This window comes from Patagioenas fasciata, chromosome 10 (genome assembly GCF_037038585.1).
Source record: "Patagioenas fasciata isolate bPatFas1 chromosome 10, bPatFas1.hap1, whole genome shotgun sequence".
In the NCBI taxonomy this organism is placed as follows: domain Eukaryota; kingdom Metazoa; phylum Chordata; class Aves; order Columbiformes; family Columbidae; genus Patagioenas; species Patagioenas fasciata.
This window is the reverse complement of record NC_092529.1, coordinates 8,108,350-8,128,538: the sequence shown is the minus strand read 5'-3', so window position 1 is coordinate 8,128,538 and position 20,189 is coordinate 8,108,350. Positions and strand designations below refer to the sequence as shown.

The 20,189-nt window shown below is 38.4% G+C and overlaps 1 protein-coding gene across 3 annotated transcripts in view; it reads left to right on the top strand.

The window, feature by feature from the left end:
• IARS1 (isoleucyl-tRNA synthetase 1) overlaps positions 1 to 20,189 on the top strand; it is a 106,568-nt gene that overhangs the window by 59,783 nt on the left and 26,596 nt on the right. For all 3 annotated transcript variants that reach the window (XM_071813037.1, XM_065845302.2, XM_065845301.2), the window contains 9 exons: positions 3,172 to 3,258; positions 3,927 to 4,010; positions 7,928 to 8,075; positions 10,910 to 11,030; positions 15,173 to 15,264; positions 15,595 to 15,672; positions 16,152 to 16,273; positions 19,370 to 19,472; positions 19,670 to 19,753. In XM_071813037.1, coding sequence (XP_071669138.1) covers positions 3,172 to 3,258; positions 3,927 to 4,010; positions 7,928 to 8,075; positions 10,910 to 11,030; positions 15,173 to 15,264; positions 15,595 to 15,672; positions 16,152 to 16,273; positions 19,370 to 19,472; positions 19,670 to 19,753 — 919 coding nt within the window. The remainder of the gene's footprint in view (positions 1 to 3,171; positions 3,259 to 3,926; positions 4,011 to 7,927; positions 8,076 to 10,909; positions 11,031 to 15,172; positions 15,265 to 15,594; positions 15,673 to 16,151; positions 16,274 to 19,369; positions 19,473 to 19,669; positions 19,754 to 20,189) is intronic.

Here is a 20,189-nt window from a genome sequence, read left to right as displayed (position 1 = left end):
TGAACTGAGTCCGACCACTAATTCAACTGAAGATTGACCCTGGAAAAACAACAAGAGAAGTCAGAGCTGGTGCTAAGGCCAATGGTGACTCTGTGCTTCAGTCTGAGCACACGGGCTCGTTCTGTGCACTGCAGGCGATGTGCACATAGGCACTTGCTCAGTACAATCTGGAGTAGATCGCTTTTTGTTTTTAACATCAGCATAGGAGTTGCTGTAAGTCTCACCATACCCAAGTCTGTCTCATCCGTTTGTGGGTGGAATATCGAAACACTTACCTCAATATGTGATGCGATACCTTCCCCACGGCACTGATGTCTGTTAATAAGATGGTGCTTTGGTAACAGTTGTATTCTGTGATTTGCAAAAGAGCGCTTCGGTTTTCTGAAAGAAAGAAAGAAGCAACTAGGATGTGAGTGAGGTGGCTGGGTTTTTTTGGTAAAGGGTAAAGCTGTCTCAGGCTGTTCTTAAGAATGGTTCTGATTCTAAAACTGTTAGGCTTTTAGTTACCTTTCCTTAAGTCTTGGAAAAAAATGAGGATATTTTGAAGAGAAGGCACATGTATCTTTCTGTGAGAATGACAGAGCTTATATCATAATAGGCCTAAGTGAACAACAAGCTGGTGAGTTCTGAAGTGTTAACAGCAAAGTATGTGTTTTTTGTTTGAAGCACTCTTTATATAGTGTTAAGATTCAGAATGAGGATTGGTTTTGTGTCAGGTCAGAGACTGGAGCTGATGTGAAGTGAGGACTGGTAGGTGGTGAAAGGCTCAGGCGGTGGAGGTCTGGTGCCTTCTGTTTGACTCAGAGACGGGGAGAAAGTCAAGGGAGACAGAGGGATAATGAGTGTGACGAAGGTGATGAGCTGGGAGAACAATCTTTTTGATGACTTTCTGCATGGATATGAGAAAGAGCTAAATTACATTTGTTAAGGCCAAAGCAAAAAATCTTACGGAAGTTGTGTTGCAAGACTGGCAGTCCAGATGGGTTGGTAGTAAAGGCTCTAATTTGGATTGTATTAATGTATAGGGATGTGCAACATGATTTATAGTCATGATCAGAATGTGGTGGTTTACAGGGAGTTGACAGCTGAAAGTTTTTGGCATGAATCGCAGGATTATGAGTTTACCCACAATTGTTCAAGAGAGCAGAAGACAGAGAGGGAATGTTTTCTCCCTTTTGGGAGGAGTGCAAGAGAAGGGAAGAAGAGCAAAGAAGTGGACTTCTGTCTCTGTGCCATTAATGGGTTTTTTACTGTTGTTTTGGCTGACAGCTCTGTGTCTGCAAGGAGATAACAAGAGCAGACTGAGATTTGGTGAATGGAAGATTAAGCAGCAGAGAAACTGAGAAAGTTGTCAGAAACAAATGAGTATGTGGCAAAGATATTTCAAAAATAAGGTACAGAGACACACTCCTTGCAAATATTAAGAGAGAATGAAGTGAATTTCTTTTAAAAGGATAATCTGAGAAAGAATGAGAAGAGTTATATTAAAATAATGTGTAAAGCAGGGGATTAGGGGATCTCCAACGCTGTCTCCTAACTGTCATCAACTAAGGTACCTCATTGCAGAGGCTCATTGGGTTTGACAGTGCAAATAAGATAAAATCTGGGAAAAGTTCTTGCATGTATTTTTTCAGTACCCATGGTCCATCTGTACAATTTTCCTAATACAAACGGCATTGAAATCTCTTCTAGTTGCTTCTGCTGTGTTCTTTTTAATTCGCAAATGCTCTAACACACGGATTTGTGACCAGTTTGCAGGAAGTGATGGGAGTTGGTCAGTGAGGTACCTTCATACGAAAGAAGTCCAGCTGTGTTTGTAACAAACTGTCAGTCTCGTGGGCTTGAGGTGTCGCTCATCTGCGTGAATGCTCAGACATTTGTGCTGAGGGGTTTTCTTAAGAAAAGGTTAAAAACGAAGATGGCGATTTTGAGTGCATGTGTTTGTGTGCAGGTGGAGGAGTGTTGGTTGAAATTCATGAAATGACAATGCAATTCAATAAAGAGAATTTGTATCCCGCAGTGTGAATTGAGGTAATTTTGAGAGCTAAAAGCCTCTGAGAGGTAGGCATCAGAGCTGTCATATAAGACAATAAATGCACAGCAACCTTTACAGAGCTTTGGACCTTCAAGTGTCAGTGTAATGCTTTTACAATTGCAGGCAGGATTTTGATAAAAACTACTTCAGAATATACAGGTGGACTTTTTTTTTTTTTAAACTGAAGTGTTTCTCCACTAAATCTTCACGCAAATGCATAGTTCTGAGGCATAACCTCCTGTGCCATATTCTAAATCAATTAGCTTTTGTATAATCATCTGCTGTTTTAAGGTTGCTAAGCAATTGTCAGTGTGATACTCATTTTTAACCAGGAAAGCTGGGGCCCAACCTCCAGTTATTTTCTTAAAAGTAATTACCAGCAGTGCAGTTACAGAAGCTTGTGGATACCTCCTTTGGTGAAAGTTCTGACTCCTGAGTATGAAATTATCACATCATCTTGCACCTCCACTGAATTTCTCAGATATAATCATATATCGACATATCAAACAATAAGTGCCTGTGCTTGTTCCAACACTGATTTCTTAAGTGTCCTAGATATTTTATGCAAGTATGGTGAACACATCAAATGGTGGGGACACACACACACCATACTGCCCTTTGCAGAGAACACCTACATTTTCATATTTTCTAGTGATGGCTAATTTAACCAGCTAAGTTTGGATCGGAAGGAGGCTCCACTGGCTTTTGCAAACACACGTACAGACAGGCCTATCCTGTCTGCTGTGTTTGTTCTTTGCATGATCCTGTGTTCAGAGACTTACAGTGAGCAAATAGGGAGCTTGCTCAGTGACAGAATTCTCTTTTCTGTATTAAAGGGGAATATGCTATGATTTTATTCTTCACAACCTTCCTAATCCTTCCTGTTACATTTTTTTCAGCCTTCTTGGGCTAGTATGTCACAGCTGAGCAAACAGCACGATGCACTATGAAGAGGAAAAAGGTCCACTTAAATAAACTCCTCTTTTGACTCTTTGTCACAGAAATGTCCCACATACTTAAATATTAACTTTGCTAGAGTAAAACAACGTAATTAAATATTTATTTTGTAATGAAGGACTTGCATTTTTTAGCTTGATGTATTCAGAAGGTCATGTTTCCATTGTCTCTTGTTTCAGGTTCTACACTTTGCTGGTGCTGTCCACTGCTCTTTTTGGAAGGCCTCCTTTCAAGAATGTAATTGTGAATGGCCTTGTTCTTGCCAGGTTGGTATGTCAGTCAGTTCTTCCCCGAACAGATTTTTAGTCAAATACTGTTTCAGATAAGTCCCAGCAAATTGTAAATGAAATCTGAAGTGTACTTGGGAGCTGTTAAGGCTTGTCAGTGAGATATCGGTGTTGCAGGGGGTAAGAGGCACCTGGGAGGGTGAGGTTTCCATATCCCAGCTACCTGTTGCATGAACTTCTTTCCAACAGGATTAGTACATCCTAGAGAGAGGGAAAACGCGTAACAAGTCAGAAAAGAAAAGAACAGAAAATAAATAATACCTGTTATGCAGAGTAAACGCGATTATAAATGTAGCTTTAGATGCAATTTTAAAATCAGTTAATTAGATTTGTTTCCTTTTATTTTTAAGTAAAACTTTCCCAATGTGTTGGAGGGATTGATTCAAAACAAAGTGCCTATTGCCTCAGCTTTGGTAGGAAAGACACCTTTCCTGCTTAGATTTGTAACTTGGGAGCCTCTGGGGTGGTTTTTTCAGTTCCTCTTGTCATACGGTCGAGCTGAAATGATGTGATAATACGTAATTATGTTTGTGCTACCAAGAACATAATAGGAGAGAAAAATGAAGATGGATTTGAAGGGCCTTCTTTCTTTATCCATGTATTACAAGAACTTTGGGAATTTATGCCTACATTTTGATATTTTCTAGTGATGGCCAAAAAATGAGCAAAAGGAAGAAGAATTATCCTGATCCAATGAGTATTGTGAATAGTTATGGAGCTGATGCACTAAGGTAGGATTTCTTTAATGAATGCGCCATCCGATATGTTTATTTTCTGTTCCTAGCAGACGTGTACCCGGGGGGCTGCTTATGGGGTTTTGATAATTTGCAGTAGGAAGAAAGTTAATTTTAGAAAGTTAATTTTAGAAATTTCTAGACCACTATGGCAGCCAAGTAGCTGAAAGAGTGGATCACTCAAAAGAACTGGCAATAGTAACAGTCCCTGGACTTCCCATAACTTTCTCTTCCTTAAGGTTGGTAACAACCAGAGCTGCTGTGCTGACTGGAGACCTTTTGTCAGAAAATGTGTGTCCTGTTTGTACAGAATGCTTCCGTGGAGCCAGCTATTGCAGCTGGGGGGCTGAGCTGACCCAATGAACATTTCAGTAAAGTATTTGAGAACAATACTATTAGTTTACTGTTAAATCGTTATTTTAGGGAAGCGTTACTGTATAATGCACAGAAACATTTGCTTGCTGCTTATACATTTTTTTAAAGAGAAAGCAGTTATTTTTGTTGATGTCAGTTTGCAGTATGTACCTAATAGCAGTAAAACCAGAAAAGCAGAAGTGAAGCAGCCTAGTGTGTATATATAGGTGGTGCTGGTCAAACAGAGATTAAACACAGTTCAAGTGTTTCATTAAAATTATGTAAACGTATAAACATAATAATGCAGTTGCTTGGTACTTTGGCTAAATGTGCTAACTACATGCATGAAGTGGTACCTCGAGGTAAAGGTGTAATAAAGACAATCTAATAACTGCAGGAGTACACTACATACACATTTCTCAAGAGCCCTGTAATTCTTGCTGCATATCAGAAAACCTTAAACTATCACACGCATTGAATTGTATGTTTTAACTTCGTGTGTTAATGATTGGGCTGAATGAAAGCTTAGTGTGTTGTGCTTGTTTGTTTGAGAAAGATGGTTGTTTTTTAAAACAAAGTGAAGCTCCTTATTGTTTCACACTTTATTATATTATCTCCTTATGTATGTTTATGATGGAAAGATGGGTGGATTTCTTAAATTTGATCAAGATTGTTCTTTACAAATAGTCAAGATATATTAGCAGAATATCAGTGAATTGGTAGCTGAAATGGAGTGAAAAGAGTTGGAGTTATTTGTTTGAGAGATTTTTAAATTGCAGGTGATGTTTCAGTTGAAAAAACCCTGCCTTTTTCATAAAACCAAAAATCTCAAACACCAGAAGTTACACTTCCTTTTTTTTTTCTTTCCAAAAAAGCTAATTCATTTTTCTGCCTGTGTACTCATTCTTTAATGTCACATTTATTTATTCCTACACCCACATAGAGAGTAAAAAGCATTGCAGACTAGGTTCATTTATGGAAGCAGCTCTGCGATTCTGTTGTCTCTGCTTATTCACTGAAGCACTTGATGTGTTCTGTTTATACAAAAAGCTACAACCGAGGGTTTTTTTTCCTTGGCAATGTTTCCCTGCAGAGTTGCTTTAGCTTTTGCAGAACATATATGTTTTATTTTAACTACAGCTTTGAAATATTCTCAGCAGTAGCTTGATAAATAGAGCAGCAGAAAATATATATGTAAGTTGTTTAAATGAATATGAAGTTGAGCAGAAAAGGCAAACATAAGTAACAGCACAGTAAATTTAACAACCCAACTTCAGACTTTCTGAAAGTTGAATCCTGTGTGAAATGTGTAAGAATTGTCAAAAACGGATGTATTTTGATATTACTAAGACCGGTGACTTGGATTGGATACGTGTCAAAGTTGAAATACATCAAAAAGAGAATCTGCTGGTCATAACATCTACAAGACCTTTGTTTTCATGTCCCCTGAGGGAGGTGTTGCTGCTAGAAGTGATGTGTTACGTTCCCCTCTCAATCTGTTCTCAAGTGCAGAAGAAATTATGTGATGCCACAGACTGCTGTTTGAGAGAGATGGAAAGGAGGTTGCTTTATTGTTTCTCATACGTTGTTAGAAAACTTGATAATATCGGCTTCATTTGAAGGTTTTATCTTCTGCTCAATGGGCAATATCACTACATGTAAGTGAATTGCTAGAAATCTTCCTTTATCAGGTGCCTTATTTCTCTTTCTGTACAATAAGTCTAAGTATCTTTGCATTGGAATAATTCAGGAAATTAGTATTATTTTAACAGTCACACATTGTAAGTCAGCGTAGGGCTGCTACGTTAAAAACAAGAAAAAACCAAACAAGAGAGCTGCATTAACATCTCGTCCTGAGAGCTATTTTAAGAAGACCTCTGACAGATTCTGCAGCAAGTGCTGCTGAGGTGGGTGCAAAGGAGCAATTTAGTGGATCCTTCATAGTTCTGATTAGTTCACATTGCTGCCTGCACAGGAGGAAAACGGTGGAGGTGATTGGCAGCGGTCATTGTCCTGGGTCAGTCCCAAGCTGAAAAAGGCCTGGAGCATCCTGGTGTACCCGAGGGCCAGACTAGCAAAGTTATGCTTGACATCTGAAATAAATAATAAGCACATCAATAATTGTGATAGGAGATTTGGGTTAAATATATATTTATGAATTCTAGTTTAATTTAAGGACTTACTAGTTCCTCATCATGCTGAATTGTTCTGTACTTTTGTAAATTTATAGTTTGAATTCTTGTATGTTTAAAGTACTCTTTTTTTCTTCTCAATGCAGTACCGAAAATGCCAGTTTCTGTGCTGCTTTACTGTCTGTTTACTCTGGCAGCTCTGTTTTTATGTATTCATTTTTATGCAAGGAGCCCTCTCCTTCAGAATTTATGATCTGGTATTCTTGAATGTGCTGTGTCAAACCCCATTAAGATTTTAAAGCCTTCTGAAAGAAGGGCCTGTAAAGACATAGTAGTTTAGAATCAGGATTTTTAAAGCTGGTAAAATATGAGCAAATGAGTTGATACATTTCTATTGAGAAACACCACAATCTTTAAAGTAAAAAAATGTTTGATTTGTTTTTCATATTTGGAAAAGTAAATGAATTGTATCTAAATCAAGTTTGCATTCAAGTTATTTTGATACCTGAGTAAGACCTTCTTTCTTTTTGAGTTAACTTGATAGACGCCAGTTTGTCTCTATAGACAGAATATTTGTTTAGGGAATAGGATGGCATAAAGTATACAAGTGATTTTTTTTGTGAACTCGCAGCCAGCAAGGAAGTGGGGATGTGTCTGTTTCTCTGAAATGAGGAGCTTTTAGCCTCAGAGAGATGGAGCTGAGGAGCATCTCCCTGGACAGGGGGGGTTTCATGCAGAGATGAAGCCCTTGGGCCAGGCAGGACTCCTGAGGGGCTGCTGCTGGGATATGTGCTCGGTGTCACCGAACCCTCTGCTTTGCTCCCAGAGCTGTTTCTGGAGATGAGGCAGGTTTGGATTTGATAAGAGGTACATTCTTTGTCATCTTCTTGGACCATTTTTCTTGAAAACATTAATCTCTTCTACTCTGATTTGCCTGTTTTGCCTTGCCCCTTAGTCCTGTGTTTACAATGAGCCCAAAGCTTTTTACAACTGAGGAAATTACTTAGATTGAGTAGAAAGATATTGTGTCATTGTTAAAGAATTCAAAATATTACCGAAACAGTAGATGCCATTCTAAAGATGAACAATAATTCCATGCATCCAGTGCTTGGTTTGTACTGTGACAGCATCTGAGCATGTGTTACAACTTCAAATAACTTCTAGAGTAAGAAAGAAAATTTAAATTCTAATTTGAATTCCATATGCAGTATCATAAAAATAATCCTGTAGCACTAGGAGGTAATCTGTCATATGTTCGGTATGTCACAGGCTTACAATACTGTCTTCCTTAGAGTTCTTGGTATGAAACTGCCTCCTTGGGTATGTTTCTTTTGCTATGCAGCTCTCTAAGGTTTACTGTATGTTCAAGTGCATTTCTATCACTATATGTAGTCTTAGGCTTTTAAGTATTGCTTTTTTATTTTGCAGGTTATACCTGATCAATTCTCCTGTGGTAAGAGCTGAAAATCTGAGATTTAAGGAGGAAGGAGTAAGGGATATACTGAAGGATGTCTTCCTGCCCTGGTACAATGCGTATCGCTTCCTTGTCCAGAATGTTCAGATCCTGCAGCATAAGGTATGGATCTCTTGAGCGTGGAAAAGCCAAGTGGAAGGAGCTTTCTGCATTTTCCACTGTTGCAGAGAAAATTAGATTGGAAGGGACCCCTGGAGGTCATCTGATCTTTGTCCCCTTGTTCAGTGCAAGGCTGACTTTTCAAGTTAGGTCAGGTTTTAGATGTTTGCTGTTGATTTATGTGGTGTTTGCTGTTTGTACCCTGCTTGATAAAGCTCAGCACTCTGCATCTTTCTCTTGACCCAGTTTCTTATACAGAAAGGAGGAGTGGAACGTAGGGGACTGTCAAGACATAACAGCTGTCATTTCTCAGAGTAGGGTATTCTTGATTCCCTTTTATTAGTGATAATGCTATTGCATTTGTACTCTTGAAATTGGAGAACAAGATCAGGACTTTGAGTTTGTGGGGTTAATACATACTCAGCAATGATCCGCTGCTGGTCACCTTGCTGAACACCAGTTAAAAGCCAGGTGCCACATGTGCTTGGGGCAATCCTTCTGAAATGTTCCTACTAAACCTTGTTGGTTTTCTAGTAATTGTCTTATCAGTGTTTGTGTAGTAGCTTGGAGGCAATAGGTGTCATGAATACTGCCTTGGTGCTGCTGCTTTTGCTTTGCTGTCATCCCACATGGTGTAGTGAGGCACGGCCACATCACAGGGAGGATGCTGTCAGAGGGTGACAGCTGGACCGCCAGTGTCTCTGCACTGGGAACGTTGCTGAATAGTGCACAGATTTAACACAAATGGAACTGCAGATAAGCAATGAAAATAAAGTTATTTTCAGTAGTGTCTGCTGTGACAATTTCTTGAGCTAACTCATTTACTGTAACTTTAATTATGAATCTGCATAAAAATGTTTAACTTGGGAATACTTGATGCTGAATACATTAGCCACAGCAAAAGATTGCCTTCTGTAACATGACAGTTCATTTTTTTTAAAGCTAACTTATAAATACAACTTAGGGGAAAAAAAATGAAAGGAAATGGAAAGGGAGGTAAATCATCTGCAATAATGCCTTAGACTTGCAGATTACATTTGAAGTCTGCTAAAAATTTCTGGATGAGTGACATGAGTTTCTACACTTTCAGAATGAAAGCAAGATTAAAATTCCTTTCTTATAGTGATTTTTCATTTAAATTGAAGATTTCATGGGTATGTTGTATAGCTTCTGTTGAAACCGATTTTAATCTTTCAGCTAAGATAAATGATGGAAGGTTACCACTTGTTAGTGCAGACCTTTATGGGAGAGGGTCTACTAAGCCAAAAAGTTCAAAACTTATACTACACATAAAATTGCAGTAGCAGCCTAATCACTTTGGAGAGCTGCCATTTGAAGCAATAACGGCAGCTGACTTCAGTAAATAGTACAGTAAATAGCTGATGTAAATAAATGGTTTTATCTTTTTAACAACGCCTTTTGGGAAGAAAGTCTGGTAACTTCAGATCCTGCTATTTAACAAATCTTCTCTCAGGATCCCTAGGCAGCATCCATCAGACAAACTTAAGCGTTGTCCCAAAAGCATATTTCAGTTTTTCCTGTTTGACCTTTGGATTATCTGAAGCGTGCTTTGCAGCTTTTTGCTGTGATCCCATTAAATCCCGCAAGACCAGCCAAATTGAGGATGGAAGACCTCAATGGAAAATCCAGGTGCTTAAGCAGATATTTTTGGTAATTCAGCTGATGTAATTTTTCTTTCTAAATGTCCCTATGCACCATATTAGGCAAAAGAATGTGCTGTTAGAGGTGATAGTGCTTAAATTAGCTTTCATACACAGGCTTAAACAACTTTTTCATTGTATTCTGCCTCTTCCAAGACAGAAACTACAATCCCAGTGTCCTGGATTAAGTCTAATATTAATTTTATGCTTACTGTAGTTACCACAGTAATTGTAGTTGGTTAAATGATTGCTGACCTCTCACTGGACCAATGCACTTGTGGGTGTGAAGATGCGTTTCTTTCCTAAGAATCTTCTCCTTTATGCTATGTAAGTGGATGCATAAATACTGGGTTGAATAATCCAAGCAGATTTTTCATCTGGACTCTGAAGGAGGGAAAAGTCCAGAAATACTTGAAACTAGATGTCAGATACTGATTGTAAATCTGAAAATATAACCCCTGTGTTTTAAAGCAGTTGTAAGAATGCTCCCAGGGAGAAGAGTCAGGCTGTAGGCACTGACAACTGCGCTTACTTGTCTTGCTTGCAATGCCCTAGAATCAGCAAAGTGTTATGAAATTTTTCAGATGGGTGCAAACATCAGTATTCTGGAAAGCAACCAAAGGTACTATTTGCATGTTGGATGCCTTAAACTTCCACCTGTTTTTTCAGTTGGGGTTCTTACCCTCTTCTACGGTTTAATCTGTTGAAATTGTTACATGCTCTTAAAAAATAATTATGTTTATACACCCTTTCTCCAAATAGAATTAATCTTTGTAGTACATTTGTTGTAAACACTTTGGATTCTCCTGGATGAAAGAGTTCTATAAATTCCAGGGTCCTACCCTGTGTCTGGAAGATGTGATTTATACTGCAAACAGGGAAGGAACAACTGCATAGCGTTGTGTGCTGTACTACTTCTTGTCTTCTAACAGATCCGAGTAACTGACCTCCTTTGTAGCTGAAGGTACGGTCTGGTGAAATCGAGAGCAGTGGGAGTCAGGGTTTCCTTAACCATTTCTCTTACATGTTTCTGGAATTTAATTTTCTTTCTTGAGGAACCAGTGTAACACAGTAAAGGTGAGAAAATAATAGTGGCTGGCAGGTGGTTCTGTATAGAGGTTTGAATATACACCCGTATGACTTAAGATGTGTTTTGTGTTTTTATGTTGATGATAGGATGAGGGAAGAGAATTCCTTTACAATGAGAACACAGTTAAGGAGAGCAATAACATCATGGATAAGTGGATTCTTTCTTTCACCCAATCACTCATTCAGTTCTTCAAAGCTGAAATGGCAGGTATGCACGTTTGGTCGGGTGTATGTATGGGTGTTTAATTTTTGATTAGAGAACTAGCCATTTTGTCCAGAAATTTCCAGATTCCACATGAGACTTTAAGTTCAGATGAAGGAAATCTTTAACCAGCTACCATAATACATGGAATGCTGCTTTCCTTGGTGTTAATACAGATTTTGCTGTGCTTGTTCATGAGATTTCAAAAAGCGATGAGTTTTTCTTTGTCACAGCTAATCCTATGAGCGCACTGATGTAGCTTGTTGCTGTAACAACCTATTATACAGTGCTTGGAGCAATTAATAATATTATAACAGTAACTGAAAGACAGCAGTAAAAAGGAAGCCAAATAGAATTTGGGGAAGCTGTAAAAAGAAAGGATAAAATGGACAGAGCTATTGTCAGCTAAGTAAAATAATTTTGAGAGGTACATGAACGCAGGAAATAAGTTTTCCCCTGCACAGTTCCCTGGAGAGAACTTCTTTGTAATCGTATTGGGAGCGTGTACAGCAGGATGGAATAGCATTAGCATATTGCATAGCTGTAAAAAGATACTCTCCTGGTTTTTCTTCCTTCATGTTGTCTTTTTTGTGCCTCTCAGGGATCACATAGTATTAAGACAATAGTAACTGCCAAGAGAAGGTGCTGCAAGAGTCCCCTGAAGTAGTTAGTCTGATCCAGCAAGCTTGCAAACTTGCAGGTGAAGTCACGGTGGGATTTGCAGAGGTTTTTGTGCCTTTAAGGGTACTAAAAATGTAGGTATTGGAAAGAAGGTGGCTTTTGCCATTGCAGTCCTTGTGTACGAATGAACCTCCAACCCTACTGATGCCAGTAATCTGAAGTTGACTCTGACGAATTTTCAGAAGCCTTCTGCGGGTGTTCTTGGGCTTGGGAAAAGAAGGTATTAGTGGGATAATAGATGATGAGGAAACAGCTAAATGTCAGGTCTGAGTTTGAGGACACAGGACAGTTGTGCTCTGCTTTGGTCATCTCTTGTGTTTCCGCTCTTAGAGCTGCATGTTCACTCTCATCAAGACCAGTAAGAGGAGTTTTATCTTGTGACAGTAGATAAAGTTGGACATTTTGGTAGTAACAGGAGGCAGATGAGGTCATCTAAGAAGATTTCATTAAAGAAAGAAAGAATCCTCAAACTACCAAAACTAGAATATACTAAAAGCTGTCTGTTAATGAAAATGTGACTTCACGGAAGTTTTGTCCTTGAAATTTGTCGGTAGTGTGTATTGAGTCTCATGTGTTGCCAAACAGAAATATGTACAGACTGTGCAAGTTTACATGCTGCAAGTAAAGAGGAAAATACATTGTGGGATAGTGGAAGATTAATTTGTGAATGAATCTGTTCCTGGGATTTTGCGTTAGTGCACAGTTTAAACACAATAGCATTTGCAGGAAGATGATCATGAGAGTCAAAACTTTAATTCTCTGCTCTGGATTTCTAAGAGGAAGGTGAAACAAATATAAAGGGATATGTCAGCTGGCATCTTTACAAAGCAAAAAGACCCTTTGAAACAGGAGTAGAAAATTCCTGTTGGAAAATGACAATGTAAAGACTTTCAAGATACTAAAAGCTATTGTCATGTGTTAGATGGAGATAACATGCGCTCATCAAATGAGTGACACGTCTCATTTGGAAGTGATCACTAAATATGATTTTCAAATTATTTTTCTGCATAAACTCTGAATTCAGTCAGACATATAATGTAATGCAGTAAATTTGTGCAGTGCGACATGATACTCTTGTGCCAATCCTTTTTAAAAAATCACTTTGGGTTTGTTTTTTTTTTTTTAAAGATTTCTTACTTCATATGACTTGAAGTAGGAGAAATGTCAGGAGTGGCAAGGGAAGAATATAACGGTGAATGATAACCTCAATGCTGGGTAAAGGTGATAAATACTTTACACAAGCTGCATTTTAGAAGCCAAGATTTTGAAAATAATAATAATAATAATGAAAAAAAGAATATACAAATGGAGAAGCTATTGTAGATGTAGCATGATGTGAGCATAAAATGATTACGTTCGCTAACTAATGCCATACAACTCTGTTATCTGCAAGATGCATTAAAAAAATATGTTGTCTGCCATGTCTAAAATAGTGGTGAGACAGTGGGGTGGAGGTGACGTTCGGGCACAACCTGTCAAAACAACGGCCCAGTGTGCACTGCAACATGCTATCCCTGCACCCCTCTGTAGGAATACACTGCCTTCACACTCCAAACGGCAAGGAGACACCACTGACCAGAAAAGTGTTCTAGCTGAGCTGAACTGCTTCCATTTAATCAAATGTATTTTAGAGTGGAGCTAAATTTGACACCGATTGCCTGCCTTCAGAAAAATGTTGCCATTAAGTAAAACTCATGTTAATTCTGCCCCAGTTTCTAGTAGTAGCTTGAATAGCCAGCAATATTTCAGCCTAGATGGAGTCCCTGACAGTTCAGCGTTGACCTCAGTTGAGCAGCCTGAGGCTGGGCAGGGGACGGTACCTGTGCACACTCCAGCTTTGGGGGCTTTAGAGAGCAGAGAAAACTTGGACAAGGTCTAACCAACCAAAGGAATTATTAGCTATTGAAGAGTCGCATAGTTTCTCCACTGAACTACATCTGTTATGGTGGAAACTCCTGGGATTTGGGCCCTTTGATAAATAAGGCAAGTAGTAAGATATTCGTAAGATATTATGGAAAGTAATATGGCAAGCAATTCTTTGTGCTTTTGAAGGTGGGGGTTAAAATTCCATATTTAAACCAGTAAGCCTTATTAAACCTTTTTTTTTTTTCTGCTAGAAGTGCCCAATACAATAAATGATTTTACAAAACAAGTTTTCTCCTGATGCCTGAAATGAAATTTGTGTGTGCCTGTGTCTGCGTGTGCGTGTGGTTCCGTGTTCAAGCCTTTTGCTTGAGACCTGAAAAATAAGATTCTACCATTTGGTTTGTGGACTAGGATTACAGCTATTGAGGTGAAAAATGCACACTTCCAGACTAGCTTGAATCTCTTGTTAAAGAAATACTGTCCTTGGTGTGTGGTTATTTTGAGGTTTTTTGTTTGTTTTTAAGCAGTCTCCTAACTAGATAATGCATAGCTAGAAGAGAGCTGGGAATTTTTTAGGAATACAAATACCCACAGAAATAATGTCTTCCCCACCATGACATGAATCTTCTGAGCATTTCCTTTTTAGGTTTAAATACAAGTACTCTACCTTTAAAAACACTTCTGTTTTAGAAAATACAATGGAAAGTGTAGTGAGGCTTTTAAAGCAAAGTTCCATTTTATTCAGCAGCTGCTTGATTAATGAAACTTATTCAGAATAGAGATCAAAATGCTCTTTGCTTTCAGAGAAGTTATATGTAAGTTTTTCCTTAGAAAAGCGAGTCCTATTTAAGGTCCCTTCTCTCCACTCCCCACTTCCCCCCCATTCTCTTGTGAAGAACTGAAATTTGTTTTCCCAGTTGCATAGTGATGCTCATGATGACCTTCTTTTTCATGCTGTCAGTCCTCCATGCTTTTAAGTTACACAGAACTTGAAAATAGAGCTATGTTTGTCTTCTTACCTCATCAGGCTTGCTGTTACTTTACGTTCTCTTAGCCTACTGTGTTACTTAGAAAAATAATAAAAAATTGCGAGTGATTCAGGCAGAATTCATTGAAATAGGTGTCTCATTTTAAACCTGGCAAACAGGAAAGAAAATGTTGGCAGTAATTGGTAATAAAATTTTATTGTATGATTCTACATGAATTTCTGTTAAACTTCTAGTGACTTGGCTGTATTTACAGCATGTGCAAATCTAGGATTTGCCAAATCCTTTGCGATTAGTAGTCTCTTATCCACTATCCTCTTTACGAGTCAGATAAAAGCATAAGGCTTCCATAATGCGTGTTTGTGTAGGATTAGGGGAGCAATTTGGTGGTAGAAGTATTTGTCTTGAAGCATGGGAACTGATGACATGTGCAAGTTCAAAAATATGGCTTTAACATACTAGTATGTCTAATCGCTTTTTGGATCTTGCTAACATACATGCTTCTGCTAAAGTTTTATGTTCAACACGGGAGCTACAAATGATAATGTGTTTCTGTAAGTGAGGAGCGTGATGCAAAGGGCAAATACTAACTCCAGGAAACATTTTCCCTTCTAGCTTACAGGCTGTACACTGTGGTCCCTCGATTAGTGAAGTTTGTTGATATTCTGACCAACTGGTATGTTAGAATGAACCGCAGAAGACTAAAGGTAGGTATCTGCTTCGTAGTCTGTGTTAGTTGAATCCATAGCAGCTTTATGGCATTACCCAAAATCTTTATGCTATGGTTTCAATGTGGTCAGTGTGTACCTGATAGTGGAATGAGAAGATAACATGATGCTTTTCCTTCTCTTTGCTTTATGAGGAATTAAATGCTCCATAACTCAGTTTCACATGCTGAATTGGTTTGAGCAAAATGAATACAGCTTAGGAAAACAGTTTATTGTATTAATGTAAGATATTTGTGAAGTTTATTGAACTGCACTTCCTGATCCTAAAATTGCGGTGGTTTGTTTTTTCTTGGTGAATTCTTCAAATAGGGCGAGAATGGGACTGAGGACTGCATTATGGCCTTGGAAACCTTGTTTAGTGTTTTGTTCTCCATGTGCAGACTTATGGTAAGGGAATTACAGCCCACTACAACTTTTTGACGTTTTTAATGTAGCTAATCTAAAAGCACGCATCTTTGTGTCTAAGTAGATTGTAGAAACTAGGGCTGCAGAAACTGAACACATGGGAAGAAAAAACATTGCTACTGATTTGTGTAGCACAGTTTCATTTTCTGCATCCGCCTTTTATTAGCTTATCTGGCCCACGGTACTATAAAGAATGCAAGTATCACCTGGCTGATAAAGAGATATTATGATTTCTTATCTGATGCACAAAAGTAATATGTAAATCTCAGGAAGGAGGTGAATAAGTAGTGGCGGTTTCATCATTTATTTCAGTCAATGTCTTGAAGCACGTCACAGTTCTGCACTGAAGATGCTGTGTAAGCATTGTTTTTGCTGAACTATCCTTATGCAATTGATAAGTATTAGTGATTCATAATGGACAAACAATAAAGAAAAGATGATGATTGAATAAAATGTTACAGGCACCATATACTCCATTTATCACTGAGCTGATGTACCAGAATCTGAAAACGCTTATTGATCCAGCCTCGGTTCAGGAGAAGAATACAGAAAGCATCCACTACCTCATGCTTCCTCAAGTGAGGTAAGAGACAGCTGTTGTGTGGGGTTTGGTTTGGTTGGTTTTTGGTTGGATTTGTGTAGGTTTTTTTCTCGTTTCACAGAACAGTGCTTCTTCGCTTACTTGTGTTTAAAACAGTTTTGCATAATGGGAAAACAAGCTGCTTTAATAATGTGAATATTCCTTTGGCTCAGGAAGAACTTTAGATTGATAGATAACAGGTTCTTTCCTATGAGCAAAAACTGTTTTAGGTTTTGATTAAACTCTGATTAATGTTAATCTCCGCTGAACGAGAACAATTCACTAGCAATATACTTCACACCCCACTGTCAAAAGTTAGCAGGGGATTTTCCCTCCACGCTTTGGGAATAGTTTTGTGCTGCGTTGAAGGATTGGAGGTAGGAAGGAAAACAATTAGCAGGAATGCACGTTCCCAACTCATAATGTTTCCTGCTTATGGTGGGCATGGAATATCCTTTTTACTCTTGAAAATTTGGGCTGACTATGAGCTGTAATGCCTACCTACGTATCCAAAAGGATTATAAAACTTCCCTGTGGGCTGTATGGTTGCAAGAACGTGCGCATCCCCCAGCTCTAGGCCTTTTGTAGTGGATGCAGATGCCCAGGTCCCATGTGGATTAAAATTATTGTTTTGTGTGGACCACATACAGAGCCAGAGGAGTGAGTTCTTTTGGCTTCATATCAAGAATTTAGACCATTGTCCAGAGATTGCCACTTCCTTGTAAGAGGATGCATAATATGAGAGAGAACTTTCCTGGCAGATCATTTCTTTGGATGCTGAGGGATGAGGATTTTTGTTAGTGCCAGTGTGTCTCAAAGGTTTGGGTCCATGGTGACTGTACTGGACATGCGCTCTGCACTATCTTGGTATCGACTCAACCCAGACAGAACTTGACACCTGAAGTTGTTTTGTTTTGGGGAGGTGTGTGTATTTTTTGGCTTGGTGGTTTTTTATGGTGGTGTTTTGTTTTCTTTTGCCCAGCCAAAGGAGACACTAGTATTGCAGTACTGAATTGCTCATTAATGCCTTGGTGCTACGTTAGTGGATGAAGTTAGTGCCTGCGCTGCAGTCCGCTGGTACTCACCGACTAGGAGAGAAGCAAACTTCCCTTTTGCATTGCAGCTCCATTTGAAAAGCCTCAAGGACAAGGGAGCTGACCTTGATACTTTATATGCCAGTTTAAAAATTTAAACCACCTAGTAATATTGTGTCTTTTATGGATACTATATCCTTTGAGGAAGGTGTACGTTCTTTCTGATAGCTTTAATAGTACAAGTTATTGCAACAAGGAGTTTGAGATTGACATAATGATGGTGCTGATTTTCTGTTCCCTGGGAAAGTGCTGTGAAGAATATGTAATCAAAGAATGCAAAAGTCATCAGTGAGCTCTCAGAAATGGTTTTGAGCTCCTATAGGATGGAGTAATGGAAGAACAGTGAGCTACTTGCAGGAACTCAGTTCAGGCATGGGCTTAGCATGAGCCTTTAAAATTCTTCAGTCACTTTTTATTCTTGTTAGTGCTGACGGACTTGCTGCTGCATCATGCAAACATAAGATGCATTTGAATGGCTTGCAGGGCTGTTCTCTTTTTCTTGTACTTTGTTTGGATTTTTGTCTATTACTAGTTTGTGTAATTTACTGGATCCCCTATGTACCAATTGTTCCCTTTGTCAGATAAAAATATATGTTTTCAGAACTAAGTTATTGAAATTTTAGAGTTCTGCCTTGAGCTGCTATGCACATAATTGTGTTTTTCTTTGAATATTTTTCTGGTAGTTGTGTAAGGACAGTATTGTCAGTTAATACGAGGTCTTTTTTGATGCAGTTAACAGAAGATACTAGTTTATCTACAGATAAAGCCAAAGTACTTGGCCGCTTTCACAGCTGAGCTTGATTTGATATCTGTGTTACAAACCCCACTGAGGTATTACTTGGTTGATTAGTGTCTGAACAGATCAGTTGCATTACATTTGGTGGATGTGCATGCAGTCCATGAAGCCTGTTCTCGTTTTGTGGCTCCATGTTGTTGTAATATTGTAATATTACAAGTAATATTGAAATGCTTCCACATTATACAATATGAACCCTTCTGGGAGCAAGATTTTCTATCTCACGATCTGCGTGTTTTTCCAAGTTTTTGGAGGACCATCCTGGAGACTGGCTTTTGGGAGAACAAAAGCTTCAAAATAAGTAGTAACATCTTGGTGAAATCCCTAGTGCAGAAGATGGGGACATTTCAGTTTTAAGTCTTGCTTTCCCAGTTCTGTTGTTCTGGACAGTCCTTATTGGATGCATGGTTTTCATCCTGGGACTTTTGCTACTTATATTACAGCAAGCAACTTGGTTCGCTTGATTCACAACTGTCTTTTGATCCAGTACCTCTGGTTGTGGTATGACACTTGCACGCTTTTAATTTTATGCAGCCACTCAAGAAATCAAGAAAACCAAATTCTCAGAACTGTCGGCTGCTGGTACACTTGAAAGAAAATGTAGAATGTCAGTTTACTCAAAGAAAACCCAAAACAAAAATCCAAAACAACAAAAAAAAATCCCCAAACCTAAAAAAGAGGCCAAAAAAACACCCAATCCTGTCTTGCATCAAAATGAAAGGGTGTTAAAATGATGAAGCCAGAAAGAACGATGAAGCCAGAAAGAACGATGAAGCCAGGAAAGATAAGACTGTCTAAAACATCAAGCTAAAATGTCTAGAGTTCCTGAAAAAGGTTATAAATTGAGATCTAGTGAGTTGGTTGCATTATAGGTATTTTTGCATCTTATTTGGTATTATTAATGTATATCTTACTTATTACTGGGTATTAATAGAATAGGTAGAATGACTCCATCCATTGTCTCCATCTTGTGAGAGGTGCTAACAAAAGATGGTTGAAAAATAGCTGGTTTTTGTTTTCAGCAAGTTATTTCCTCATCTTCTCCACAAAGAGAGAAGAGAAACCTGTTTGTTCGTTTTTCAAATTGCCCCAAACAGGGCACAATTAAGTCTCTCATAGAAAATTTCAGAGAAGATGGTAAAATGTTTTCAATCTGCTCAGACAGATACAATGAAAATGAAGCAATATATTGTTTCCTTTTTAATCTAGGGAGGATCTCATCGACAAAAAAATTGAAAGTGCCGTTTCTTGTTTGCAGTCTGTTATTGAGCTTGGACGGGTAATCAGAGACAGAAAAACCATTCCAGTAAAGGTTAGAACTCTTAACATCTCTTATCAATACCTTGGGAATGTGCAACTTTGGGGTAAGCCTGGGAAAATTGGATAATTAAGTTTAGAATAGCAAAGTTCAACAATAAAATACTTCAAATGATAAATAATTTCTGAAGTTCTTTATTTTCAGTTGGAAAGACAAAAGTTTGTTTTGTTTTTGTTTTTTCTTCTCCCCAGTATCCTTTGAAAGAAGTAGTTGTTATCCACCAGGATCCCGAGGCTCTGGAAAATGTCAGATCTTTAGAGAAGTACATACTTGAGGTAAGAACATAGTGAACACGATACTTAACTGGATTATGTGTGTCAGTCACCTGAACAAACAAAACCTCAGCCTTCCATGTTGATGATATTATTAATATCACCAGGTAAAATGAATTTAAAAGAAAATTGTAGTGAAAAGGGATACCAGTAGGTATTGTGTATAGAAATAAACGTGAAAGGGTGATAATCCTTAGTTGTAGTGTTGAGAAATACTTAATCACTCAAACTGACCGCATAGAACTAAGAGGCTAGTAGAAATGTTCTTTTTCTCGATAAGTGAAACGAAAAAAACATTTTCTGAATTAAAATAAGACAATAGTCAAATAAATGTTGTCAAAGAGGTGGATTGCAAAATTTGTGATCCCCTTCAGTTGAAGGGCATTAAAACCAGTTTGGCAGGTTTGGAAGGGCTGCTGGAGAGAAGGAGTCCCATGTA